Here is a 19788-nt window from a genome sequence, read left to right as displayed (position 1 = left end):
CATTCGAGAATATAAACAGTGAAAAAATAAATGTGTAATAGATTCATCATACAAGCCACAGAAATCACAAGAGTATTCAATATCAAGTTTAAATCTTTCTAATGTTTTTTTTTTGCTGGATATATTTTGTGTATAATTTTGAAAGATACTTCCTTGATCTTATTGTTTAGACATAATTTATTACTGATCAACCACATTTGTTTCCATTCCACATCTCTATAAAGAGATTTTAAAAAAAATAGCAGAAGGAATAGTTAAATTTACCAAAAGATTTCTAATATATTTATTTGTGCAATTGTTAATTGTGATATCAACATTTCCCAGAAAAAATATTGTTGATAGGAGCGATCATAAAGATCAGATTTAGAGCCAGCGTGTGGTTGTGTGTGTCGTTTTTTTTATTTTATTAATTTTTTATACTTTATTTAAACAGAAATAAGTATACAACAAACAAACGAATGAAGTATACAATATAACATGACAGTTATGTAAACAAACAAACAACCAGGGGTGTTAGATGAAAACATGCAATGATGTACTTTGGAAATTGTCCTTAGAGCCTTTTCATTAGTAGAGTCTGTTATTGGTTTAAAATATAGCTCTATATCTTTAATAAAATGGGGAAAATATGGCGTTTTATTCGCAAATTTCCCTGTATGAATATAAAATTCAGCAAAAAGAATAAGCAAGTTTATTATATTAAAAAAACATTTAGCATTCTTTTTGGGGAATCTATAGAAACAAAATAAAACATTTTCCCAGCATAAGGAAAAATTCCTTAAAATATGGTCATTAATAAACCTGCTAAACTCCATCCAAAACCCTCGTGTGAAAGGGCAGGAATGCATGGAGACCAGAGAAACTTAGAATAACATTTATGTTGCAGATTTATTTTTTTTCCCCCATTTCCTTCCTTAAATAGTCAAATAATCAAAAATCGGGGGAGAAAAACGCCGTAAAAGAATAATATCTTGCTGGGTTTAAAACTGTTTTTTGTTTTTACTGTTAACCCTTTTATTTCTGACCTTGGCCTCTTCAAATCTAGGCTAAAAACCTACTTATTTAGGATTGCTTTTAATACCCAGTAGTGTGATGACACTTTTATCTTATTTTATCTTTTTCGATTTGGTTGTATTTTATTGCTTTCACTGTTCTTTTATTGCTTTTATTTGTTTTGACTTACGGTATTCTTCTTTTTATTTATTACCTGCTGTAAAGCACTTTGGTACATCGTAATGATTGTTTGTAAAGGGCTGTATAAATAAAATACATTTTACATTTTACCTTCCGAGGCAGCAGGGGGCGCTGCGAGTGTTAAAGAAGCACGTGACACAATACGGAAGTCGCTGTTGCTGGATGTTGTGGGTAAAGTGAGATCCACATGATTTGATTTTAAAGTAAGAGATTACGTGGTGTGACGACTGTGGGAAATTGTTCACGAAATGATCAGCTGCGTGTTGCCACAGTTTGGAATTTAAGCGACAATGGCGTCAAACTGGACCGAGAGGATTTGCGCTTTCACCCGCAGCCCGTCGCGCTTCCTCTCCGGGACGACCTCGGAGGCTTTCCTGGCTGAGCTGCTCCGTGAGCTCCGCGATGACAGAGCCAGCTACAGTGTCAAGGTATCACCAAGAATGTAGAAGAAATATCGGCTAGCTTTACATAATTTTATTGTTGTCTGTTGAAACATTGACGTTTTTACTCCGTGTAAAAGGTTTATCACATTCTCATAACCGCTTCAACCAGAAAGAAAACACCGTTAACTATTTATAGAAGTATGGACATTCTTGTTGTGCCCCTTTAATATACTCTCGTGGTGCTCCCAACAAATCCACGAACATGTTATTGGGTTTGTGCAGCTTTTGATTTGATTTTTTTATTTATTTATTTGCACAAATATAACAAACAAACAGCTAAAATACAGCAAACCAGATGTGCAGGTGAGATTAAAAAAACCCAGAGAGGTTTATATCTCACCTCATAGAAACAAAAAATTACAAGCCACAACAATAAACAAGACAAAACAAGCTATCTTAAAAGGCATAAAATCAAGAAAAAAAAATACAATATAGAACAGAGCTAACTTTAGCTTTAGGAACTTTAAAAAGTATATATTGACTAACTAAGAAAAACATAAATGTATGGCAGTAGATTTTCTACGGAAGCCCAGAGCGGACGTAGTGCGTATAAACTATTTATTTAGCCAATTCATCAATGAAAGGAGAGTAACAATGGGTACACCTTTGCCAGAAATACATATAAACACATATAAACAGGGGCGGACTGGGGAGAAAAAGTGGCCTCGAAAACCATCGGTAAATTAACTCGTTATCTCATCAAAAAAAAGTTTATACGTTTTACAACCTTGTGCAATGATTGCATTATTCGGTGTACCGAATGAGGACATAAGCTCGACTAAGAAGCAACACAGCATCACAGCATTTGTTTCTTTGCTTGCGTGAAGTCTAATATTACTTAATTGGAAATCAAATATCCCACCCACTGCAGCACAATGGCTAAAAGATGTTATGTTATTTTTACGTTTGGAGAAAATTAAATTTGCAATAAGAGGCTCAGACACATTTCAGTCAGTCTGGGAACCTCTTCTGTCATACCTTAGTAATCTTCAAGAACTTCCAACACACTGATAGACTAAGCTAGAAGATGTCAGTAGCCTTTAGAGTCTTGTGGCTTGAGCCCGCTCTACAGCACACTTGGCCCGGCATGCAGAGCTCTCCCTCATTGAAATCCTATTTATTTATTTGTGTTTTAATTTTATTCAGGTGTAGCTATTTATAGTTACCTGTTACTAAAATCTTCTTCTTATTCTTCTTATTATTTTGGTCCAGTCGCGGTGGGTGTTCTTTGTGTTTAAAAAGAAAAAAGAAAAAGATAAATCTTATGTAACCTTACCGATAAGTCATTGTCACTACTCTTGTTTCTTTTTCTCAATAAAAAAGATTAAAAAAAAGTTTATACGTACCACGTCCGATCTGGGCTTCCGTAGATTTCCTTTGTTTTGATTTTTTTCCTTGTATGCAATTACTTGTACGAAGTACTTTCTGTTATCAAATCGAATCAAATAAAATTTATTTGTATAGCACATTTCATGTACAAACAATTCAAAGTGCTTTACATAAAATAAAAGCATTGCAGCAGGGAGTGGAAGAAGCATTAAAATGCATAAAAGAATATAAAGAGAAACAAATAAAATCATTTAAATGAATTTAAAAACAAGCAACAATCTAGATAAGTTCAAAGATATCGTGCAGATTTCATTCATAGACACATGAGAAAAGAAATGTTTTTAACCTGGATTTAAAAATGTCTCCATTTGGTGAAAGTTTAATCTCCACTGGCAGTTTGTTCCACTTGTTTGCAGCATAACAGCTAAATGCTGCTTCTCCATGTTTAGTCTGGACTCTGGACTGGACCAGCTGACCTGAGTCCTTGGATCTAAGAGCTCTGCTGGCTTTATATTCTCTGAACACATCACAGATTGTAAACCATCAGCAGGCTTTTAAAATCTATTCTGTGACTGACTGGAAGCCAGAGTAAAGATTTTAAAGCTGCTGTGATGTGTTCAGATCTCTTAGTCCGGGTTAAAACTCCAGCAGCAGCGTTCTGGATGAGCTGCAGATGTTTAATGCTCTTTTTGGGAAGTCCAGTTAAAAGAGCATTACAGTAATCGAGTTATCTGTGATGTTCATATTTTCCCGGAGTGTGACTCTATCCTCTTTCTTCATCTGCCCCCCAGGTCCTCCTGTTGTCTCCGCTCTGTGAGTATCCAAGCCTTCTGTGTCCCTCAGACTCTGTGGGTGAGGAGACGGCGCTGGAGCTCGTGTCGGTCTTCGCTCAGTGCCCTCCCAAGTCACTCCAGTTTCGTTGTCAGCTCCTCGTCGCCGTCGCCTGCGTCCTCGTCTGCTCTTCCTGTGCAAGCAGCCGCTCCCGTGCGTCTCTAGAATTTGTAGACCTGCTCCTCCAAACCGCCCAGGACCCCGGTGACATCCAGGGCGATGGCGCCCAGCGTGCGCTCCGGGCCACGGCTTGTGACTGCCTGCGGGAGATGGAAGCCTGCTGCCCCGGCCTCCTCTCCCAGCGCCACGAGCTCTTGGGTGGGCTCCGGCAGAAAGAAACGTCCAGGCTCCACCAGGCCTTCGCAGGGCTTCACACTCTGGTGCTGAGAAATGCAGTTTATCAGCTCACCCAAGAAACGGGAGCAGGTGCCGATGATCTCAAAGCTCTCCTGGGAGGCAATGCATCAGTTTCATGGGAAGCAGACCAGGACTCGGGCCCGGTCGAAAGGAACGACTCGGTCCCACTGTCCTCTCTTATCCGGGGACCAATGGGCACGGTGCCGACCCTCCACACGGGACCCGATTGCAAGGAGTTGCGGACAGTCCTCTCCTCCCTGCTGGAGGAGTCCTATCTCCTCACTCCTCTGTGTCAGGCGGCGCTGTTATTCAGACTGACAGAGGTGGTTGCCATGGTTCCCGCTATCCCTCCGGCCATATTCAGAGCTCAGCTGCTGCGACTGCTGGGAACCAGCGAGGTTTGTGTCAAATAAGGTTACACATTATTGAAACTGAGGCCACATTTACACATAGCCGGGTATTTAGAGAAACGAATATTTCCCCCCCTCCGTTTTCAATAATAACATCGTGCACACAACATCGTTTTCAAAACTTGTCATTTACATCAACCCGCATAAATACGCCGTCAAGCGCCATAATAACTGTGCCAAACCTGTTGGCGGCAGTGTAGGGAAAGGAATAAAGCCATGCAAGCCAATCAAAATCCTCATAATCGAGGACTTTCCTCATGTGAAGGAGGAGATAACGCGAGCAAATATCACAACAAAACTGAAGGCAATAAGAGGGAAATATAGACGGTCAGTGGATACTGGACGCAGGAGCGGCCACGGAAGAGTGGTGCTCCTCTATTTTGAACTGTGCGAGCAGGTTTGGGGTGGCAAATGCAATGAGGCCAGAATCGTTTGCACAAACGTAAAAATTAGCAGAACTTTAACATCATCCATGATAATCCTGATCAGTAGCCAAACAAACTGTAAACATAAGGCGCTCGCATGACGTTAAGCATTTTCTGGTGCATAATGTGACGTTTAAGAACCTAAAACGCCGTTTCTCCCAGTTGACACGGCAACACATAACCGGCGTTATCAGAAATCTCCACTTTGGCCGGAGGTTTTAGAAATAATCGTTTTCTGTGATTAAAAACGGGGTTTTGGTGTAAATGAGAGGCCAAACCGCAGGAAAATATCTGCGTCTTCCTATCGTGTAAACGGGGCCTCAGACAACCACAGTGCGTGCTGTATGCAGCAGACATCTAACTGTGAATCCTTTGCAACTGTGACATTTTGACATTTTTCATGGTCCGCGGCTCTCGAGAGGGTCTGTTTGCTTACATTTTCATGGATATTTGATGATAGAGACTTATTTTGAGCTTCCGTTTAACTATAAAATGATCCAACAGCAGCTTAACACTGTAGTGGGCATCACTTTTTGATCCCTTACTTTTGAGTTTAAGGCTGGCCATACACATGTAGATTTTCAAAAAGTTATACATAAACGTTTTTTATCAGGGCTGGGCAACGATTAAAATATTTACTCTAATTAATCACATGATTCTCTGATTAATCGCATTTGTACGCCGAATCTAAAAATAAATTCAAAAGCAGTGTATAGCTTTTAGCATTTAGCTTTATTTTAAATGTGCTGCCATATGAATGAAAGTGCCATAACATTTGTTGTGCAAACACACTTTTAACATCAGCATCTTTCTGTAGTTTTTATGTAGAAGCCTCGCTCCACTGTCTGTTTCCTTGAATGACTTGCTGCTATCAGTTGTGTGTTTTGCCTTTAAGTGATATTTTAGACTGGAACTACTACGCTGAGAAGACAATTCAACTTGGCAGAGTTTACAGATGACTTTGGTTCTGTCGACTCCGCCGTCTGGAAGAACTTTAAAATGAAAATGGCCGAGTAAAAGTTCCGTACCCTTCTCCATGTTTGGTGGATCCGCCGATTACTTTCTTTTCCGGTTCCACAGCAGACAGCAACAGACTTTTACAAAATAAAAGCCTGTGAACGACAGACTTTTACAATAATAAAATAAATAATAAAACAGGGGTGGTCCGTGGCGTAGTGGGGTGAGCAGGCGCCCCATGTACAGAGGCTATAGTCCTCGCTGCAGCTGGCCCTGGTTCGAGTCCCGCATGGGATGGCCCTTTGCTGCGTGTTGTTCCCCCTCTCTCTGCTCCCTGCTTCCTGTCGCCTCTGAACTTTCCTATCCATTAAAAGTACAAAAGCCCCCCAAAAAAAATTACTTTTTTAATAAAAAAAATAAAACCTGCGTATTTATCGCTGTTAAATAATTAACGAGTTAATGCGATAATAACGCAGAGTTAACTCGCCCAGCCCTAGTAATAAGTCATATAAATCTCAGTTTCTAAATTTTCTAACCAAATTGAAGTCCTCTCCATCTGCGTCCTCCTCAGGTTTGTCTCCTGCACACCACCCTGCTGATGAAGAGCGCCTTCACAGACAGCCTGTTCAGCGCAGAAGATGAAGGGTTCATCCTGAAACGCCTCGTCGTGCTCTCGCAGCACCCGCTCCTGAGCACCCCCGAGAAGCTTTTCTACATCGACTGCATCCTGCACTTCCCAGAGAACCGTCCAATCAGCTGCGGCGACAGCGACGAAGCCCTCCCCGTGCTGTTGACCCCGCAGCTGGCTTCGGTTCTGCTGCCTACCGTGTTGAATGACAGCGCCACCCTGCTGGCCCGACTCCACCTGCTGTCTCTGGTCTACCTGGAGGAGGGGGAGGAGGAGGGCCGGGGGCTGGCCTACCTCTACGAACGCCTCACGGCACTGCTGCGCATCGTGGAGAGCGACGGCGGCAGGGAGATCGTCGTCACCTTTTTCCGAGCCGCCTTCCTCTTCCTTTTTTACTTCTGCCACACGCGGCGTTACTCCGGCAGCCTGAGCGAGCAGCTGTGCCGCCTCTACATGCGCCACACCCAGCTGGCCCCACACCTCATCAACCTGGCTGACCAGATACAGGAGACGCTCTCCGAGACGGACTGGACTTTGGAGCTCTTGAAAGCTCTCCAGAGGGTCATCACCGAGGCCCCGCTGGCCCAGCTCACCCTGCAGGACCTCAGCTGGCACCTTAAGATGCTGACCCGCGTCGGGAAGGAAGGAAAAATCTCCCAGGACAGCACCCTCGGCTTTCTGTCCCGAGTCATCATGCCGTCTTCTTCCTCGCTGTGCGGGAGTGGCAGCTGGCGCCTGGGGAACACCGTGTTGGGGGTGTGCCGCGGCCTGCTGGTCCACCCCAGCCTGGACTCGCTGCTCGTCCCTCTGGCTGACATCCTGCAGCATCTCGCCGGCCACTACGGAGACACGGACATCCAGGACCACGCCCGCCTCTACTACACCCTCTTAACCACGCTGTCCCGGGAGAAGCTGGCTGTGGTGTTGGCGCCGGGCGCGGCCGAGGACGGGCACCAGGTGAAGAAGCGGGCGCTGTCTTGCCTCATGGCCGAGAGCGAAGGACTAACGAGCGCGCTAACCATTCACCAGACGGAGAAAACAATATTCAGCCTGACCGAGGCTCCTTCTGAGCAACCGGAAGAGCCTAAAGACGGTAATCTCGATCGGGGCGAGGCTCAGAGCATCTCAGACGAAGAAGCGCTGGCAACCTACAGAGCTCAGTTCGATGACCCCAACTTTGCTTCTGAGATAACGCTAAGGTACAAGCTGACTCACATTCTGGGTCACGAGCCCCAGTTTGATCAGCTCTTCAGCCTCCGCCTCCACTTCAGCCTCACAGACGGTCATTACAACGAGCTGCGCGACATCAGCGTCCCGTGTCTCTTCAGAGAGAGGCCGGCGCCCGTGGTGCAGCTGAGACTGAAGCCCAGGCAGCCACGCCCGACGACCTTCCACGCGAGTGCCATGTTCACCACCCGGGACGGCTTCACCTGGCACACCACCCTGCCAGACGTCCACGTCTCTTTCCAGCAGACATTCCTGCCTCTGCCTGCCCCCGGCAGCTGGGCTGCAGAAAGCAGGCTGAATGTGTTCCAGAGCCTGTGGGATGAGATGAGCGCCGAGGCCTCGGACCGCGTCGTCAGTCTGTTCTGCTGCCGGCTGAAGGAGGCGGCTCTGAGTTCGCTGGTGGGAAAACACTTCCTTCCCTTCCTCGTGTCGGACCTTTCACACGAGGAAGAGTTTAAGGTGCTTCTCTTCCTCCCACCAAAGTCTCACGTGCTGCTTAAGATCCGGCCAGAGGAGGACGCCGCGCATTTCCACATCGCCACCAACAACTGGGAGCTTCTGCCTCTTATGAATTCTTACCTGCTCGCAATCACATCCACCCAGCAGGACGCCATCAGCTGACCGCGGCGAGGCTTACCGACTTGTTTTTAAACAACACAAAAAAAGACTTAACATCCAAGCTTTGTCAGACTGAAATAACACAGCTGGAGACCATTGATTAAAATGAAGTTATTGCACTTTAATTATCTTGATTTGAAATAAAATGTGAAATTAAATACTTTGTCACTTTTTTTTCCTTCTTTTTTTTTGAGCCAAACAAAAGAATTGACTAGTTGTGTACACTTTATAAATAAGACAATATTTATTTCAGTGAACTCTGATGTTACTGCCTTCCATCATTATCTGACAGCTGGCTGTTGTTCGGATACACAGCATCTAAAAGTGTTTCTTTTTGTACTGAATTTAAACATTTAGTTTGCTTTGCAGAACATTCCATAGGGATTCTGAATGTTGGTCAAATGCACAGCTACACATTGAGGTGAAACTATTCATATAAGAGTTTGCACACTCTCTCAAAGTCCCAGTTTCAAGTATCCAGCCAGTGCCAATAATCTGTGTGTGTATACAAACACAACTTATAGTCTCACATGTATTTAGGGCAGTAACAGTCATTAAAACACTCCAGTCATTGATATCAGCAACTTCCAATCCATTAAGACTACAGCTAACCTCCACCAGGTGTCCTTTTATACATTTTTTTTGGCCCAGTTCAGTCCAGTTTCAGCTGTCCTTTAATCAGTGAGGCCTTTGAAGTTTGGTTCCGTGTACATGGGTAAGGCCGTCTGCTGGCTGATGAGTTTGTCCATGATGGCGAGCTCCGCATCTCTCTTCTCCATCTCGTCCACGGGGCTCCAGGACATGTCGTGTTGAAGTTTGAACGCGCCAACAAATTGATGAGGGCAGCCTGCGCCCCATTCCTTCAGAGGAGAGCAGAGCAGAGGTATGCCATGATGACACTTGTAGCATAAAGGACAGACAGGATGTGTTTCTTCTCTAAATCAAGTTATCCGATACTTATTTAAACATCTTTGTATTTAGTTCTACAGCTGAAATGAATTTTTAAAAAAAAGTCAAAATCAAGTCATCTGAGTTTGAAACATTGATAGAAACATTCAGACTTCTAGTTTTCCATCTGCCTCTGAACCATTCTGCAGGCATATTTGCCAACTATCGATGTCGATTTTATTACTAAAGCACGTTAAAAAACAACGCGAGATGAACCCGTGCTTTACAGTAGCCGTTAAACCAAGAGGAATAAGTAACATTCCATTAAACACAATGGGCGAAGTCAAAATGATAAAATGCACCAAATCATGGTTAAAATATTCAAATAAAACAAAATGAGAGACGATGGATAAAATCAAAGTGTGACGCTTCTTCTATATCAGAGATACTCATTGCGCGGCTCGCGAGCCTCAAGCTCTAATTGGTGGCTCGCATTCGCATAGTAGCCTATAATATGGTAACAATAACGATACATTAGCATTAAGTGTTTTTATTAAGTATTAATTAAGGCTTAATGGTGTTTCCTAAAGGGGGCACACTGTTAAACCTGGCAACGCAGCCGCTTAAACCACCGTCACACTTGACCGCAGTGCAGGCTAGCTCCTTTAGCCAGCGCGAGATGCAGGCACAATGGATCGGTTTTTAATTAAAAAAAGGGCAAAAACCAGCACAAAAACCATGCTCATCCTGAATGTCTCACTATGATTACAACAACAAACTACAAATAGAACATGAAGAAAGTCAAGGACATGCATGCCAGCTTCCACTCATCCCAGTATTAAGGTAAATGAGGTCTTAATTGAAAATGTATTGGCTGTGTTGTTTCTTTTTTTGTGGGATGTTTTATATGTAGAAATGCATATTTGCAAAAGGGGACTTTAGTATGTTGTTGTAAAAGTGTCTCTTCCCTTGATTTTGCTCTGCCAATGTGGCTCTGGTGAAATGAATAGTGAGTATCTCTGCTCTATAACGTCTCAAGTTTCTTAGGTGTGAACGGTTTTTGTTCCACAGGTTAGGAGTAGCCACTGTTTTTCCGTCTGAACATCCAGTAACATTATCAGTCAACCAGAGCCTCTTAACTGAGGACAATGATACAAAAGTTCCCGAAGATGGGGTAAATCAGACTATTCAAAACCTAAAAAAAGCATTCAAATAAATCTTTGAATATTTTAACAATCAGGAAGTCAATAGAATGGTGTCAACACTGGTGTCACATAACCACATTTTTTTGTCCCTGTAAAAAGACAAGCAGCTGCATTTTGAATTTGAATTTATTTTTTATTTTATTTATCTGGACTGTTGCTTGTTTTTAAATTCATTTGAATTATTTTATTTGTTTCTCTTTATATTCTTTTATGTATTTTTAATGCTTCTTCCACTCCCTGCTGCAATGCTTTTATTTTATGTAAAGCACTTTGAATTGTTTTGTACAAGAAATGTGCTATACAAATAAATTTGATTTGATTTGATTTAAAGCTTGACAGAGACATATAAAGCTCAGTTTTCACAAGATGACACCATTTTGTAAGGTCCTAGGTCTACGTCATGCTTTGTGCAGAATACTACAGACAGCAGCTGCTTAGGAATAGAGGGAGCTACTTTCTATCAAATAATACAGCTTTCCTGGAAAGGTAAATTTGGACACAAATTCACTCAATAACCCATTAACCAAATTATTACTGCGTGGGAGACAATAAATCAAATAATCTATGAGCTCAAAGTAGCATAAATTTCCATCATCTGCCGTTTTACTCTCTTAAGTCATAATCTCAGTTTCCCCAAGTTCTAGTTTTGTACATGAAATCTGCTATAGAAATAAATTTGATTTGATTTGAAGTCAATAAGTCAATTAAACCACTGTAGGGCAGTGCATTTAATGTCTATATTCTGTATGAGCTAGAAAAGATACTTTATCGTTACTGTACAAAAAAATATAAAACAAAATTAATGTGCACTCGAGAACTCCGTATTAAATAATAAACAAGATGCTTCATTCAAATTTTAAAAGCCACAATCAACGAGCAACTATCCTCGGATTACGATATGATTTTACTTTAATGCTTCATTAATTACACAAAGGTTCCATAAACGGTGCTACTCTGGCTGCACTAACCAAACATGCATATCTCTGCTGTAACCAGTCAGATCCGACCGAAGCCACCTGATAATCTATCAGCTCCTTCTGTGTTACATGAACTTTGGTCATCAAACGCTACCGTCACACTCGCAGGCGTGCAGTGTCACGTTTGGCGTTCACGTGCAGTTTCACGTTGAACTCTCCCCTCAGGGTACGTTAGATAACACGAGTTATGCAGGAATGTTGAACCTCCTCATCTCCATACAGACTGACGGAACATTAACGCAGGCCGAGTGAATGAGTGTCGCCGTGTTAATTTCGTCAGCTTTGTTTAATTTAGTCTTAGTCACAATGTCGAAAATCAATTTTAGTCTTAGTCAAATTTTAGTCATTTTAGTCAACACTGTACTTAATAGAATTTCTCCGCACACTGCTTCTCTTTTTCTCTATTTTATTTATATAACACTGTGCAGAATAGAATTTCTCCGCACACTGATTCTCTTTTTTTACATATATGCAGGTTGTTTTTTGTCCTTCGCGTTGTAAACGAAATGGCTCCATACATCCAGGCGTTGTTTTCGCCCAGCTCCAACAAACCGTATACCGGTATCCGAGCCCGACGCCATGACTGGACTGCAAAGGTGAACTAGCTACGGTTAAGTTATAGCTAGCTACCGGCTACGTTACTTGACATGGGAAGGGCCTAAACTCAACTGAACTCCCACTGATTGAGTCGCGCGAGGCACTGTGGGACAGGCGCCGTGCAGGGACAAACAGGGCAACAGCGCGTAATCTTCTATGAAGTTCAAGAAATACTTATATTAACAATTCCAAATTGCAAATTAATTATAAACAATTACATTTTTTAATGTCCATTCGTCCATGGCTTGTAAATTTCGTCTCGTCTTAGTCTCGTTAACGAAAATCATTTTTTTTACTCTCGTCATTTTTATTTTCTGGAAGCAATTTTGTGCGTCATCGTCTCTGGAAAAAGGGGCGTTAACGAAATATTTTCGTCATCGTCCTGGTTGACGAAATTAACACTGGTGGGTGGAACACCAACCTCAGGGGAGATGATGGAGAAGTACTTCTGTCCAGATGGCCGCTGGTAGAGGTAGTACATGTTGCCTGGCTTTTTCACAATGTTGCAGGCGGCGTGGTGAAGGTCAGCGTCTCGTTTGGCCTCCTCCAAAGCCTAGAAGAGAAGGAGAGCAGATGTGAGTGCGCTCGGTTCCGCCCTGGCTTGAATTTTGGACCACGCCGTTGACGCTCGGACCTTTCTCGCCTGCTCCTGTAGGTATCTTATCTGGTCCGCGATCACCGTCAGTTTGTTGCAAGCGTTGGCTTTCACAAAATCATCTCCCTGATGGAAACACACAAGACAAATATTTCAGGTTTGCACATCACACAGTCTCAGGTGTGTTAGAAGACATCAGCCCAAGCACCAGCATTTATTAATCATGCTAAAAAATTCCTGGGTCTTCGACTGTGTTGTAACACAGTGTGCAGGTTTTTTTGTTTGTTGATTGTAGTATTAATTACATATATAAACAACAACAAAAGTAAGAATTCACACCTTTTGTACTTGTACTGCCAGGGCCACGAGGTCCATGGGATCTCCCACTCTGTTGGTCTGGTAGGAGCTGACCAGTTCCAGCCCGCTGGGGGCTCCACTGCTCTCAACCAGTTTCACTGCAACACACACACACACACACATATATATATATATATATATATATACATATATATATATATACATATATATATATATATAAGTCGAGTTACATCACAGTTGTGTGGATGAAATTACCACCACTGCCATGACTGCTGCAACCGTGACCATATCTCTTTGTAGTAGTCCCATTAATCGTCACTATAGCAGCCCAGCTTGGTTTTAACCTGTTGCTTGTTTTTAAATTCATTTAAATTATTTTATTTGTTTTTCTCTTTATATAATTTTATGCATTTTTAATGCTTCTTCCACTTCCTGCTGCAATGCTTTTATTTTATGTGAAGCACTTTGAATTGTTTTGCACATTAAATGTGCTATACAAATACATTTGATTTGATGATTTGACAAACTTTGAAGGTCCCATCCTACCAAAAAACGCACCCACGACTGCTTAAAGTCGATTTGATTTGATTTTAGAGTGAATCCAACTAAAACTACAAAGCTTACTCAACTCAACTTTATTTATAAAGCTCTTTAAAACAGCCGTGGCTGAAACAAAGTGCGGTACATTAGTAAACAACACGAAATATAAGGCATAAAACATAAGAACAATGTAAAAACAATAATAAACAATAACAATATTAAAACAATAACAGAATCAGAGTCTCATGCTGGGCTAAAAGCCGGAGAATGAAAATGTGTTTTAAGACGAGTTTTATGTTACATGGTAACATAAAGCAATCTGGATATGTTTACTTGTATTTGGGGAGGGTTGATGGAGTATTAATTTCCAACAAACCTCCAGTGACTCAACTTGTGTAGAAAAAAAAGAAGAATACTTTAGAGAGTTGAAGCTTTTGGGGCTACAACTAGTTATCCAGACTTGTGTAACAACAGCTAACACAACAGCTGTCATAATTAAGCTAACATAACCGTTTACGGTGAGTTAAATACGTTTACATTTAGCTTAATGTAACAATAAATACACCCACAGCTTTGTTAGTGAACATTAATGTGAACTGCTCAGGACAGAGGAGAGGTGTAACTGAGTGTTTAATATGAATTTCTGGGCTAAATTTCTCACCTGTAGTAGTTTTGTCAGGTTGGTTCGGTAGGCTAACCGTCCGGTCCATCTTCTCTTATTTAAGTTTTTTACAAAAACTTCCCTCCCAAGTGAAATGAATAAGAATGTGTACGCTGGTACACTTTGTTCACCTGCTGGTTTTTTAACTCGCTAAAAATACCCTTCACGCGGTCCCAAGTCTCCACCCCGTTTTTCGCTCAAAATGGTAGTCCACATTTGCGCCTGATTAAAATTCATTTTGAAAAAAAAAAACTAAATTCCCTAATAAAAGTTTAGCTGTGACTTTGAATGCAATTTTGTTTTTATCAACTCATACATGTATACATTAATTAATGTTTTCAAAATGAATGACCACACACAATGTTTTAAACCACTGAAATAAAGATTGTATAACTTGGGATTATGAAACTATGAGTTGTCTTTTTCTTGCTGTCAGACTGAAGTTTCTCCCATGAACCACTGCGTGCAAACGTGCTGAGTGTTGATTCTTTTTTCTCACATTTATGTAAGATCTTTTGTTTGTGCTTGACGTAAGGTCATATAATAACGTTTTTTTAACCATTTAAATATATATATATATATACCATGTTCTAATTATTTGTCACAATAAGAGGTGATCTTGGTTTGTCATAGAGTAGAAAATACAACTGTATAACATATTGTATTGTTTGTAATTATTAATTTATATACTAATTTGTTCATTTATTTATTAGATCGTAATAGTACAACACAATGTGGTAAACACCATATCACACAATTGCTCAAACAAACAAAAAAGGAGCACATAGTGTAAACAGATCAATAAACCAGTGAAGTAATGGCAAAACACAACAGAACTTAGCTAAAGGGTTATTATCAGGCATAGCATTTAGTTCAGATCTTTTTTTTTTTTAGCATTTCTTTTAATATATAGATATATAATATATATAATTAACCACACAGGGATACATCTTTCACCATCAGTGAGGTCTGTATCTAACAAACATTTTAAGTTTTTCATTCTCAATCGTAATTCCAGAAAAAATCTAATTTATTTTTGAATTTGGTGATAAAAATGTATTAATTTTTTTTGGATTAAGCCAATCATTCATCATATGATCTTTAGTCTTTATGTCTCCATCACAAAATATCATTGCAGTCAAGACTGAATCTTTGCTTAAGTTGCAGTCCTGAAGGGTCGACGTCATTAGATTATTTAAAATAGAGCTCTTTAGCTTTTGGAACGAAGGAAATCCTAAGACTTTGATGTGTGATATTTTCAAAGTGGGTCATCTGAGACTATAGGAAGCTGAGTTCTTGCTAAATTGACTGAGATATAGAATTATTTAAAGAGAGGAACAGTGACGTAGCATGCTGTTAGCCTTCTGAATAAAGAAAGATGGAATACTTTTAATAGTTTTTGTTGTTTTGATGATGGTTACAGTGAAAATTAAACTTTAAACAGAATCAATCTAAAGAAAAGCTGTTACCAGAGATATTTAATACATGAATGACAGACCAAATATTTTTCTCCTCCCCATTCATTGAAACAAAAAGGCCAGTCTCTGAATAGAATTTATTTCAAGTTACAAATGGGAACATCGTTGGGAGTGGAATTGTGTTTGCACAGCAGTTTCCAGTAAAACATATCTCACAAATGGAATGGGGGTTATTCTGTAGATTATTTCTTCTAATAAAGAAATCACATCGTAAAAGAAACTACCGGTATACCAATCAATCAATCAATCAATCAATCAATTTTATTTATAAAGCACATTTTAAATAAACGCAAAGGTTACCAAAGTGCTGTACATTAAAATAAACACAATAAAAACATCATAAAACAAAACTGTGCACATAAAATAAACAACCTAGACGGTGGTAAAAGCCACTAACTGTTCTAAAATCTTCCGTGGTAAGAGAGTATCAGATGTTTTCCTGTGTGTTTGAAAAGCTCTTAACCATTTGTTTTTTTAAAGTTCCATTTATACAAAGTCTATAGACCACTGTCATCATGGTTGGTTTTTCTTAGATAAACAGATTTTATTTTTCAAAATAATCAAAGTTTAACTTGTTGATGATCTTTGTTGCTTTGTTAGAAATATAAAGAGAACAAGCTGAGTATATTAAGTGACTTCTCATCTCATAAACAGAGATTACTGTTTAAGCATTTGCTGCCTTTGTCACAGTTTACACCCATCTATTTTCTTACAAACGTTCACGTTTTCAATTCAAATATACTTCTTAGTAATTATGCACGTGAGAGTTATTTGAGATACCGTTTGCTGCCACAAGGTGGCAGTTATAGATGGCTAATAATTTACAATTTTTCAAGATTAAGTGTAAACCAGATGCTTTGGAAAACACATTAATTATCTGAATAGCCTTTGGAACCTGTTCAGTACATTTAAAAAAAACAACATTGTGTCATTCTCTTGTCAGCTTATGACTGTTTGGCTGTCAAAGATGTTTCCATATTAATATTTTCTTTAGTAAGAATAGTGTAGCAACTGTGATGTATCGCACCTTTTCTGGTCTTTTCAATTTCCCACAATAGAAAGCATTTCTGTCATAACTAAAAATATCCTCTGCCTGCATGATTAAAACATTTGACTAAAGATCTCTCCAAAAGCAAAGAGTCCCACTGCTTTGGAAATAAAAGGATGCTCTGCTATAATGGAGGCTTTATAAATATAAAAGAAAACATCATCATTGACATAGTCACTGCATTCGAGCAGGTCTCGGAGTGAGTGCTTATTGTTAAGTATCGCCTAGTTCTCATAAATCCAGACTGGTTGTCACTTATTATCTGAGAAAAAGCGTCCTTGAGGCGATTTGAGAATATTTATGTCAGCTGCTTGTAATCATTGTTGAGGAATGCTATTGATCACCAAATATCCAACATGTTGGGAGTTTACCTGGTTTAGAGATACTACTACTTCCCTTAAAACTTTGTGGTAGTGATTTGTTCATTATAGTTTTTTTTTTTGTAAAGTTTCAAATAAGAGTGCTTCAACATGTTCCCAAAAATAATAACACTTATAAAAGTGTTCTGTCAATAGTCAGACTTTTTCAAGTTCCTCATAGGAAATCTGTGGCTCAGAGTAATCTCTAAAACCTTAATTTATTTGAGGAATGAAATCTTTAACTTGGTTAAAGAAGTATTGTGCTGCATCAGGTGATAGATAGATAGATAGATAGATAGATTGATAGATAGATAGATAGATAGATAGATAGATAGATAGATAGATAGATAGATACTTTATTGATCCCGAAGGAAATTCAAGCATCCAGTAGCAAGACATAATAAAGCAATACAAATGTTTATACAATTATAAAAACTTTAAAAACAATCTAAGAATTTAAAAAACAGTTTAAAAATATAAAGTGACTAGTGAAGTAAGACGAAAGTGAAATATAAAGGTGACATGTCAGAGGAACATGAGTTAGCATAAAGAATATGATTTGTTTGGTATTATTTTGTGGTTTAAAGTTTCAGTAGTTTTTTCCTGACAATAAGACAATAATATCTCTTTTGACTTTTTTTTTTTTAATGGTTAAATGAGCAATATTTTCCAGGGCTTTAGTAAGGTCTTCAAAAGTTTTTCTTTGGACGTTGGCTGCGTTTTCACTCATTTTCAGACCAATCTTTGTCCTTGACCATTTTCAAAGGAATGCGAAAGAAAGGCGGCCAACATCCAAAAAAAGAGCTTTGGAATGTAATTTATGAAGCCTTGGAGAACTATTCCTGAAGATGCCTTAAAGAAATGACAAGATGTGTGTTGGCAATTAATGCTGCATATATTTAATATTTTCCCAACAATGTATAAAGAAAGTAGAAGCAGCTCAAGAGTCTTTTTTTTACGGTTCTACATGTGGCTGTTCATTTCTCAGTTGTTTTTTTTGCTCCATAAGATGCCTTAAATAAGATGCCACGAGCTTACTTTTGTTGGTGTTGGGTAATCGACTGTATAAATAAAGCAGAAGTCATTTGAATCAATGAAGCAAAGTTTCAAAACTTGCAGCAGCACGTCTGCTGCTCTTTTTTAAAAAGAGGGTGGTGAAGAAGTAAAAAGACACAGGCAACGCTTAAACAAACAAGGAAACTTTCAGTGAACATTCGTAAAGGAAGTGTGACGCCTAGTGTCAGGTCCATAAAGGCGTACACCTGTTTCTGCACACAAACTGGTATTTATATGTGTGGGGAGAATGTGCGCACCTCACACATTCTTTAAACCATGTGTACACATGTTTTTAAAGCCGTTTCACAGATATGAGGTGGAAACTGAAATATAGGTGACAGAATACCTTCTGGTACTGATTTTTTTCAGACTTTATTTCTCAATGTAATTTACTCATGATATACCCGTATTCACAACAAAACGTGGGTGCTATAAATAAACTGTGTGCCTTGGTCATGGTGGCTGTGAAAGACCATACCAATGAGGCTTTTTCTAGGACAACATTGGTTCATAACCTTTTTTAAGCTTCCAAAAGCTGTGTGATAACTGCCAACACGACCCACCTTTACCTCCATCCTGAACTTCTCTCTGCATCAGATAAATCGAGGCTTGTGGTTTGTCCACCCTGATATATCTGAAGTGATTCTGTTATTTTTTCCAACGGAGCAGTTTTTTTTGCTTTGTTCGTCATTCCAGAACTGAGACCAATGAATAAAACTCTTCTTCCCTGACAACAGTATCACATTTGGTTTTATTTGTGCTTCAGCTTTCACTATTATTTGTGTTTAGTTGCGGTGCAAATGAATAAATAAGAGAGTGTCTGCATCCGTTCATGGTTGAAAAAATTAAATAAATGGGAGTGGAATAAATGTTTGGTTGACAACAAAGTTAGTCTTGGACAACCCAGTCTCACAGCAAAATGTGTAATAGCTACGTTGGTCCACAAGGGAAAACGTTTGGCCCCCAAAATTGTGACAATACCACGTTTTATTTGGCCTATTCATTTACATTGCTTCGCAACCAGGTCACGTGACTGTCAAGTTTCTCTCAGCGAAAAAAAGAAAATGGCCGACTGTCGACCTATTTTCTGTGAAAAACATAACATTTTAAGAAAACATCTGCATTTGTATGCATTTTGATGGCAATTCCAGCGAGAACTATGCATAAAATTTTCAGAATCTTCGTTCAGAGAATGTAGACGATCTTTCGTTTTATTAGTTTAGCCGAAGATTTTAGTATCTCCTTAAAAAAACGTAAGAATAAAACCTTTTGTACAACCACGTCTTTACGCTCCGACGTACACCAACTGTAAAGCGTCATTTGATCCCTTGAATGGCGCTATAAAATGCAAGCTGTTATTATTGTAGTGGCAATCCAAAAAAAAAAAAAGGCCACTTGAGGGAATATGAAGTCCTTGTCAATGCGTTGTCGTGCCAAAAAAATAATTTTGTAAAGCACATAACAATGCATGCACAACAGAAGTTCTGTTGTGTCACATGTAACTACACACACTGAAATTGTTGTTCCTTCACGTCAGACTAAATTCCTTTGCATTGCCCTCGTCGGGTTGCCGTGCCTCAGCCACTGGCGCATGCACCACGCAGATATAGTGTGGCTATATCTAAAATACATATATATTTTTTTTAA

The 19788-nt window shown here is 39.8% G+C and overlaps 2 protein-coding genes across 2 annotated transcripts; one reads left to right on the top strand and one right to left on the bottom strand.

Annotated features, from left to right (window-relative positions):
• The first annotated feature begins 1334 nt into the window (after positions 1-1334).
• Positions 1335-8577, top strand: ap5b1 (adaptor related protein complex 5 subunit beta 1). The gene is made up of 3 exons (XM_075460150.1): positions 1335-1622; positions 3758-4552; positions 6518-8577. Exons 1-3 carry the CDS (start codon positions 1485-1487, stop codon positions 8420-8422), a joined length of 2838 nt encoding a protein of 945 aa, XP_075316265.1. The 5' UTR covers positions 1335-1484; the 3' UTR covers positions 8423-8577.
• On the bottom strand, positions 8540-14381 carry c3h1orf50 (chromosome 3 C1orf50 homolog). The gene is made up of 5 exons (XM_075460151.1): positions 14201-14381; positions 13021-13136; positions 12721-12807; positions 12508-12639; positions 8540-9279 (listed from the first exon to the last, which is right to left on the bottom strand). The coding sequence occupies exons 1-5, from the start codon at positions 14247-14249 to the stop codon at positions 9094-9096; spliced, it is 570 nt and encodes a 189-aa protein (XP_075316266.1). The 5' UTR covers positions 14250-14381; the 3' UTR covers positions 8540-9093.
• Positions 14382-19788: the final 5407 nt, after the last annotated feature.

This window comes from Odontesthes bonariensis, chromosome 3, assembly GCF_027942865.1.
Source record: "Odontesthes bonariensis isolate fOdoBon6 chromosome 3, fOdoBon6.hap1, whole genome shotgun sequence".
Classification (NCBI taxonomy): domain Eukaryota; kingdom Metazoa; phylum Chordata; class Actinopteri; order Atheriniformes; family Atherinopsidae; genus Odontesthes; species Odontesthes bonariensis.
The sequence above is the reverse complement of the archived record's forward strand: the minus strand, read 5'-3'. Positions and strand labels throughout refer to the sequence as shown.

Coding starts and splice junctions, on each gene's coding strand:
- c3h1orf50 (XM_075460151.1), bottom strand. CDS start 14,249: ATGGACCGGACGGTTAGCCTACCGAACCAACCTGACAAAACTACTACA. Junction 12,808..13,020: donor TGGCAGTACAAGTACAAAAG/GTGTGAATTCTT, acceptor TGTTTCCATCAG/GGAGATGATTTTGTGAAAGC. Junction 9,280..12,507: donor TCTCCATCATCTCCCCTGAG/GTTGGTGTTCCA, acceptor TCTCCTCTGAAG/GAATGGGGCGCAGGCTGCCC.
- ap5b1 (XM_075460150.1), top strand. CDS start 1,485: ATGGCGTCAAACTGGACCGAGAGGATTTGCGCTTTCACCCGCAGCCCG. Junction 1,623..3,757: donor GAGCCAGCTACAGTGTCAAG/GTATCACCAAGA, acceptor TCTGCCCCCCAG/GTCCTCCTGTTGTCTCCGCT. Junction 4,553..6,517: donor GACTGCTGGGAACCAGCGAG/GTTTGTGTCAAA, acceptor CGTCCTCCTCAG/GTTTGTCTCCTGCACACCAC.